Here is a 9,609-nt window from a genome sequence, read left to right as displayed (position 1 = left end):
TTGCGCAGGGCGTCGGTGTTAGTACCGTAATTCCAGGCGACGTCTTTCAATGGCGGTGTCAAAGGTCTAGTATGCTCTAATCGATATTTTAAATCTTTTATCACCTGCAAACGATGCAATATGTCTTTTAATTTAATTAATCCGTTTAATTTGCTCGAACCGTTCCAGTAAACCGATTTTTTAACAGATTTTCAAGTTTTAAGCCTTTATTTGATTTTTGAATCGTGTTTAAATCATATCGAAATCATTTTTTTTTTAGATAATTTTATCTCTCATCGTCATTGTGCAAACTCATCATTTTCTCTCTCTTTCTCTCGTCTCTTTAATATTCATAATTTTAAATGGATTAAATAACAGCCGAATTTATTCAAAGTCCGATGGCAATATAATGTCTTATTGGAAGTATCAATGGATATATGGTATTAGAAACCAGGTTCCTTACAGGAGCAATAGCAATTTATTATTATTGTTAAATGAAAATATATTATGACAGCACATATTATAATTAATTAGATAATATCAGCAAGAATTAAAAAACGCAATCTGTCTACTCGCGGAATTACCTCTTCGGAAAAAGTAACTTTGTACGGTCTAATGTCATTGTTGACAGAGCCCTCGGTGCCGGGCGTCCACCAGGTTTCCGGTAACTTCGTTAACTTCGGCGCTCCACGGGAGCAAAAGTACCTTCTCGTTAGAGTAAACAGCATCGCGCAGCAACCGAGGAGAAACGCGCCACACAGGAGACAAACCATTATTTAAGCAAGTGTTAATATGTCGTTCGAACACAATATACTATACGCATTCACTCGCCGACAAGTATCAGTACGTACTGCACCGTACTGATCTACCCATCTACCGATTACGGCGTGACCAAGCACAACGCATTATCACATCGCGAATTGATGACTACAGCCTACAGCTGCGTGATCCAATGAGGAGCACGGCAATATGTATTATATGTTACGGGCGTCAAAATTTTGAAAATTTGCGTACCGTATGCAGTTCAAAAAGAAAGGCGAAACTTCTGGATTGGCGTTTAAAAAGCTTCGCAGTCGAATTTAATCTTTCAGCTATTCTACGCGCGATCGATTTATTCGTCTCGAGGAACGTTGCCGGGAAGGGCAACGTTAGAAAGGATCCAAAGAAATTCTCGACACGATCGAGAGGAATCTTGGGGATCCATCCGCGCCCGCGCTAAGTACTCGACTGTCGTCGCGTACGATACGCGTGCGCAAAGAATGCCGTTACTTGCATATATGTAGGCCGACTTGTTTTAACCGTGCATACATGTAGCGGTTCGTAAAATGTTGACACTGAAAATCATGGAACTTCGGAGAAAATAAGGCTGAAGCTCGCATTTAAAAATCATTGTTTTAATCAATTAACATTGATATACTTATTTGCGGGAGCTTGAGGACCAAATTAACTCCAGTTTTATTTAATTTATAGCGAGCAATTTGCGGTATTCTCATCTGTACGTTTATTTACATAATAATATAATTTAGTTCGTAAATAGCTATAAGAATTTTTAATTTTCTCGCTCCGTTTGACGTAGAAGGAAAAGGAAGAATTAAATTAGAGATGAATTATAGAGATGAGTAGAGACGATGAATTGTATAGTTGATTCGCAATTTTGCTGTAAATTTATATATTCTGCTAAATTAATCGTTGATTTTTTTTTAAGTCGATCGGAGTCTTACCGAAGTCATCCCCATGACGTTTAAATTTTGCTAAATGAATATGGGAAACTCGACTTCTAATCTAATTTTGTAGATGTTTCCTTTATTTAAAAGATTCACCTGCCTTCGGAGAAAAAAAGATTATGCAACGTTTTGGAGTCCGGTCCAAGCAAGGATCCGTCGAATTCGATTACGGAGCAATGAGATCGGTGAATCTTATTCTCTTATCTTGACGAGAACGGAGGATCCGCGAAGAAGTAAACATTGATATAATCTCGAGAATGACAGCGTGATGATGTTGGTAATTAGGAGGGATAGTTCCTTGTATCGACGACCAATAGGAAATATACGACGAATTGGATCAATAAGCGTATGGTATCATGACTGGATTAAAGCCTATGGCACATAGAAAAATGTAACAATAATATACTTAAATGATATATTTGATGAGACAAATAAACTTTATTAATGTCTGTTGAATCTTATTGCTGCATTTGCTATCGTACAGAACTTTCCATTTAGGTTTTGAAAATATATAGACGACAATTATATATTCAGTATTTTTGTCAGTGTATTAATCGGGGCGGGCTATCCCGCTGCAGTCCAAATTGATATAATTATTTGGCCTTTTTGATACATGGCAAATCAGGCTCATTCATGTTTTCCGAAAGATTTCCAATAATTACGACATTGGAGGAAGACGGTATAGAATCTGTCCCATCTAAATTTGAACTGTAAAAATATAATGTATTACTTAAATTATAATTTACAATAAAAAAAGAAAAATAAAATAAGGGCATTATACATAAGTAAGCTTACGTGGAGCGTTTCCTTTTATACGAAGTGCCGTCAACCTCCGGCGTTGAATATTCGTCCTGTATGGGCTGTATGGATGTAAGTCTGTATTCGGAATTTGCTGAAGAGTTGTCATTTAAGCTACAAAGATTAGCTTAGAGATTAAAAATTTTTTAATAAAATTAAATTCGGAAAACGTGATTTTCATAAATTTATTCGTACTTACTTGACATATTGTTTCATTTCAATCAATTCCTTTTTTATTACTTGAAATGTCAAATATATCTTTTCTAGCAAATTCAAAGTATTCTTTTTTGTAAAATCTAATCTGTAAGAACAGTAAAATTTTATAAAATTACTTACTAGTTAACTTTGTTTTACATTAATGATTATGCTTGATACCCATAATAAATGTTATATATAATTATTTAAATAAATTTGTAAATTTGCTTCCATTACTTAAGAAATTTGTAAAAATTGTAGAACTACAAAAGTATAAACATGCAATGAATATAAATAAATAATTATATAAATAAATAATTATTTGTAACATATATAATATAAATTATTTTTAGAAAGTCGATGTTTTATTCTTAGATTCATTTATATGATCTAATGTAGAAGATGTGTAGAATTATTTATTAGAAGTTGTCTTATTTCATTTATACATACGTTTGTACGAATTTGTATATATCTGAACAGCAACGGATTATCTGTTTCAACTCAAATAAAATTTTTTTTTTTAATGTGATGTACTCCTCTTCGTTAAATTGATGTTCTACAATTTTTCTGTAAAAATTTGTAAAATTATTTAATATTTAATTTGTTTTTATTTTATTTTATTAATTGACGTACGTAAGATTTGAATCAATTAAGCGCTAAGGAAACGCGGCCGTCGCGAATTATCGAGCTCAAAAAGATAATTTATCAATATTTTATTAATTAACAAACGTGAGATATGGATCGATTAAGCGCCGAGGAAACGCAGCTGTCGCAAATTATCGAGCGCAAAAAGATATATAGTTTATCAATATTTTATATAATCTACCAATATTTTATTAATTAACGTACAAAAGATATGAGTCGATTAAGCGCCGAGAAAACAAATTCTTTAATTAAAATCATAATTTTGAATACTTACTCTTCAGGAGGTTTGTTATGTTCGTATCTTCTTATCGTTCCTTTAAGTAATGACTTTATTGTAGTATCCTGTACGTTTGTAGTTCTATGCCGTTTTAAATGTTGAATTATTTCACTGAATTTAATTTTCTTTTTTTTGTATGTTAAAAGTTCCTTACACTCTTTCACGTTACATATTATTGTATAAATTGTATCACCATTGGACTTTTTTTCTTCTAGAATTTGCACAATATTTTTTCCCATTTTGTTGTAATTTTAAACTATCTAATCAAAATATCAAAAGAAAAATCAATTAGGAGTTATGTATTTTGTAATTGTCCCATAGGGTGTCACTATTTACCCATAGAGTAGAGCAAATAGTGACAAATGTAGATTTCAGTATTTATGAAAATTTAGCACTTATACATGACTTATGGAAACTCTAATTAAGTTTTTTGTATATTTGAAAGTAGAAAATACTCTTTTAGTGAAAAATTATATCTTGTAAACTTGAAATTAGCTTTTAGAAGAGAGAAAAAAAAATCCATCACTATTTGCTCCCCTCCCTTCCCTTATAATAATACACGATAACTTTTATAATTAGTTATGTGTATTACTTGCATAATAATACTTTTTTTTGGCAAAAATATATTTTTTTCTCTTATAAAAAAGTATTAATGGTCGCTCAGTAATTAATTACTGAGGTCTAGTGATTTATTACTGGTAATTAGTATTTTATTTTTGTACTCCAGTAATTCAACTACTGGCAAGTGAGTAATTGCTAGTAATATTAGTAGTTTTTTCTGGCATCCAAAGCACTGATACAAGTACTTCAGTATTTACATATGTAATAATAAAATACTGAAGTACTAGAGAATGTAGTAATTGAGCTCAAACATTAAGTACTGATAAAATAATTTTCCTAATAATTTATTACTTAATCTAGTACAAAAATTGTAAGTCCTAGCTCATGCAATCATGTACACAACACCGCGCCCGGAATGTAACGAAATTACTCTTTCCTGCGTTTTTCCGGTCATAGGATTGTCATATGAAAATTTTCAAAACTTATAGAACTTACAAACCAAAAATCCCGAACATTTTGTGTGCAATCCCGGGACGCATATAAAAAAAAGCGTGTGTAGTAGGTCAGCGGCACGTTTCTGAATAATTACGCGGGGAGGAGTCAAAATATTTAGAAGATTCCCTAAAAATCCTAAAATCCCGGACGCTCTTAACTATCCCGGACGCCTTTGCAAAATCCTTCCGGACGATCCCGGATGCCCGGAAAAAAGAGGACAGTATATCCGGGAAAAAGAGAGCGGATGGCAACCCTATCCGGTCACGACCGTTCATGCTGCATCACCAAAATACCGTACGCCGCCAATGGCAGACCAAACATGCAATCCAATGCAATCTAAGCGCGTGGCGATAGCAATCCCCAAACGAGAACGCGATTCTCGGTTAAAGCGTGGCTTTACAGTTATATATGGGCATTCATTCTCACCGGCTCGGGGAAGCTCCTCGTCTCTTTCCGATATCCAAGATCCTGTAACGTATTTGTTCGCACTATCTGTTCACCGAATCGTAGACCCTTACGAGACACCGGTTCGCACGAAAGTGGCAGAGCAGGATCCCGATCGATGCCCGCTCGGGATAGTACAACCCTTAGGGGCTTTCTACAATAAGCCGTTAGTCACCACTCATATCATACTAAGAATTGACCAATCGTAGTCGAATATTTTTCTTACATTCAACTGTGATTGGTCAATTCTTACGATTTACGGCTTATGATCTGACATACGACGTATTGTAGACAGCCCCTAAAGCGTCGTCTACAATGAAACTTAAGACTTAAGATTTAAGAAAGTTGACCAATCACAGTCGATTATTCATTCTTCTTATGTGAGATAAATAATCGATAATAATTGGTCAATTTTCTTAAATTTGAAATCTCATTGTAAACGCCGCTTAAAGCGATGTTGGCAGGTCGAAAAAGGAAGATGTTAAAAAAGGACCAATTTTGACTTAAAAAGATGTAAGTAAAAACAATAATGTTTTTTTTAGATTTTGATTCTCCTGAATGCGATAGAACTATTAAAAAGTTCGTAGCGCTTATGGAACATCTTGCGAAAATTGAGCGTAAACACAGCGTTTTTATTAAATACAAGATTATACTAAATAATGCAAGTAAAATAAAATAAACGAAAAAAGTCCTACGTTGTTTAGAAATGCCGCGGAATAGTTCAGTGTGATCGGCATCACAAAAAACAATCTAGTACTAAAGTTACTAACACTCATATATATTATACACGGGTACCGACTTTAAACTTTCTTTTGTCCTCCACTGTATAGCAATATTTAATAAGGAAGGATGTGGAAAGAAAGTTAAGTATAATAAAGATGTGCACATTTTAAGAAACCATTTCGAAAAGTATCACGACACTTACTCGCTTATATTTTAGAGATACATCAGAAATAGAACGTGCAACATTTAATTACTACGTAATCAAGGGCGACATTGCAAAGAGTAGAAGATGTGAGGTACGAGTAATTTTTTGTAAATAGACGGATTTTGTAGATATTTTGTTAGGCTATTGAAATTTGATCAAACTGTCTCTTGCTAGCAAATATTAGCAAAAAAGGAAAAAATCATGAAATTATTTTGGAAAAATTCGATCGAACTGTTTCTTGCTGAAAGCAAGTATTAACAAAAGAAAATAAAGGCCACTGAAATTGCCTTTAAGAAACTGCCGACCAAAAACTTTTTGAAAGTTTCTGACAAAACTATAATTATCTTTTGTGACCATTTATAACCAGGTTTGAGAAACTTTATCTTAAAAATCGTTAAGTCAATTTTTTCGACCGTCACAGTGGGGATTTCCTTTTAAGAAAATTTTCAAGGTAAAGAAAAAGGGCATCCCTCTGGCCTCACCCTGCATGCCTTTATCTTACATAAACCGAATCCATAATGTAGTGACTTTCACGGTCCATCAATTGATATATCTGAAAAACATTTGTTAACAAATTATTATCTCAATACAGTCAAATAGACAGAAGCTGCTTAATTTATTATATCTGAGAGTTTGCTGAATGCACATGCTTTTTATCCTTTTCTAGCTCTCACCTTTCTCTCTCGCCCTTCTCCTCGCTTACGGCTCTTAGACTTTTATCCACCGTAAGGCAGAATTCGTTCCTCTGATAAGAAAGCGACTAAGTTAGCCGCTCGAACATGGCAACATATTTTATTGCCTTTTCTATTCAATTCGTTTCGAAATAATTAAGGGATATATCGGTGGACATGAAATGTTCCAAAAAAAGAAATACCGAAAATTAAGAACTGAGACAATGTCCCGAAATGACATAATACCGAAATCAAGGAACTGAGACAATATCTTGAAAAGTCATAACTGTAAAAATTAATACATCAAAATAATATTAGTAAAATATAAATTTCTTAAAATATTGTTTTGAAATTGTCCAAGTAATCTGTATCACTACCTATATCACAATTTAAGAATAATTCTCTTATAGAAAAAGGAACAATCGATGTATAGATTATGCATATCTTATTAAATAATTCTATAATCTTTTAATATAAAAAAATATTATAATATTCACAATTTAGAATTATTTAATAAGATATACATAATCTATATGTATATATCGATTGTTCCTTTTTCTACAAGAGAATATAATTATTCATCGTGATACAGATGTTGATTTACTTGTACAATTTCAATACAATATTTTAAGAAATTTATATTTTACGATGTTATTTTAATGTATTAAATTTTGCAATTATAACTTTTCGGGATATATTGTCTCAGTTTCTTGATTTCGATGTTATGTCATTTCAGGACATTGTATCAGTTTCTAGTTTTCGGTATTATGACATTTCAATTTTACAAAATTTCGGGAAATTGTCTTTCTTCTTAATTTTCACGGTACTAGGACATTTCGGGACATTGTCTCAGTTCTTAATTTTCGGGATTATGATTTTTCGGTAAATTTGCATGTCCACTGATATACCGCGTATGTATTATTTGATCTTGCGAAAATTGCGATATGCATTAATGCCTCGCTGAAGGATACTAATTATGCAGTATACCTAGCTTGGCAGATAAATCCTATCGTTGAAAGAGTCATTACAAAGGCAGGTTTTAACAACAAATTAACAAACATAAATAATAATTAACATTTAAAATATCAACTTTGCGTATCGTCAATGATACAAATCCGTCGAATAAATTTTAATGTTATAGTCATCGTTGCATCAATTGTACAGAAAAAATTAATCAGCATGAGATTATACGGAACAGAATAATGTTTCAAAATGTATTGTACAAAAAAATACTTAAATAATTTAATATTTAAATAATACTCCATTTTTTTTTAATAATAAACTCGATGTCTTGTTAACGAGATGTTAAGAAGTTTTTCTATTTTAGCGAAAAACTGATAATTAAAAATTTTTTTTTTAAATAATGAAAATTTAATCTTTTGGAAAAGTTTATACGTATGTTGTTTATGCGTTAATTTACTAGATGCTAATATTTTCTAATATTGAATAGTCTCGATTCTCTCTTTTTAAATAAACTATCGAATGTAACTTATTGATAGAACATAGGAGTCATTTTACATTACGGGTTCGATTTATGTAAGATAAGGGTGGCGGAATGAGGACGGAGATCTTTTTCTTTACTTTGAAATTTTTCTTAAGGGGGAACCCCACTGTGACGACCAGAAAAAAAACAGGCTTAATGGTTCTTCAGGTAATAGTTCTCAAAGTAACGGTTCTTAAAGATAATGCAGGTTTTTGAAGGACGTAGTGAAAGTGACGGTCTAAAAGAATTTTCAATTGTCAGATCAAGATGTAAATTGAAAAAAAATTTTTGTCAGTCTAACAATAAGCTTTTATAGTCTGGGGCGTAAAAAATTTTCGAAATTCTTTTTCTAAAAAATGAATAATGAATACTAGAGAAAAGAGTGACTTGAAGCACAAAGAATATTTTCAAAGAATATATCATTTTAATTGAGATTCTTTTAAAAGATAATTAATGACTAAAGAAAAATAATAAGTCGATAGTATCGATACTGATATAAATCTCCTAAAAAGACATCTTTATTTCTCAAAAATTAAATGTTGCAATTTATAAAATATTGTAATAACGTTGCCACTTCAAAAATATTTTTATTAATGGTGAATTTAATTGCAGATTAATACACAAAGACATTCCAATATAAACTGATGAAGTAAACCTTACATTTGAAACCTCTAAAACATCATTATAGGGAAACAAAAAGATGTGTCTATTTGAACAATATGCGATAAAAATAGAAAATTATTGTAGAAGGAGAGAAGTCAATTTTAAATAAATATTATAAGTATTATTTTTTTAATTAAAATAATAACAATAATGTATGTATATTTACGTTTTAAATATAGTTTTTATATATGTATACATATACATACGCAATACAAATTTCTGTTATCAATGGAAACAGGTAAAAATTACCGAAGAACTATGAATTGTAACAATTTTCCGAAAGAACTCTTTAGCCTATTCTGTCTCATTCGGCAATATTCTATCATATCATGCTAGTGATAATAATAACAATTGTATGTACATGCATTCCATAAACGCATAGACATTCCATGTCTATGATACGGGGAATCCCGACTAACTGATACTTCAAGCGAGATGAGGAATGCAGGTGTCAGGATGCATTTAAAAAAAAAGAAAAAAAAAGAAGAGATAAGAAATGGATCAATATCAGATCTTCGTGCAGAGATTCAAATAGGCTACCTGCAGAAACTAAAATTATAGAGCCTTGGTAGATATCTTTGGAAATGGAAAAAATTTTTTCGCGATTGTTTCGCTCGAACATCGTGGTAAATATAAAATTATTGTATAAAATTGTCCAATAAAGTTATTTTTATACAACAATAATTCTCGCGAATCTTACAAACATTCAATGCATCTTATATTTTTACTTTAAATATCTCTTACAC

General features: G+C 31.7%; 1 protein-coding gene and 1 long non-coding RNA gene across 2 annotated transcripts in view; both read right to left on the bottom strand.

Annotated features, from left to right (window-relative positions):
* LOC105450488 (juvenile hormone epoxide hydrolase 2-like) overlaps positions 1–1,128 on the bottom strand; it is a 1,788-nt gene extending 660 nt beyond the window's left edge. The window contains exons 1-2 of the mRNA XM_011690339.1: positions 564–1,128; positions 8–104 (exon numbers count right to left, since the gene is read on the bottom strand). Of these exons, the coding sequence (XP_011688641.1) occupies positions 8–104; positions 564–752 (286 nt within the window). The 5' untranslated portion in view covers positions 753–1,128. The remainder of the gene's footprint in view (positions 1–7; positions 105–563) is intronic.
* Positions 1,129–3,152: 2,024 nt separating this feature from the next.
* On the bottom strand, positions 3,153–5,209 carry LOC105450454. The gene is made up of 3 exons (XR_974460.1): positions 5,101–5,209; positions 3,616–3,878; positions 3,153–3,263 (listed from the first exon to the last, which is right to left on the bottom strand). It is a non-coding gene; the product is annotated as an uncharacterized LOC105450454 (long non-coding RNA).
* Between the last annotated feature and the right edge of the window lie 4,400 nt (positions 5,210–9,609).

This window comes from Wasmannia auropunctata, unplaced genomic scaffold (assembly GCF_000956235.1).
Source record: "Wasmannia auropunctata unplaced genomic scaffold, wasmannia.A_1.0 LD336061.1, whole genome shotgun sequence".
NCBI classification, from domain to species: Eukaryota; Metazoa; Arthropoda; class Insecta; order Hymenoptera; family Formicidae; genus Wasmannia; species Wasmannia auropunctata.
This window is presented reverse-complemented; position numbering and strand designations above follow the sequence as displayed.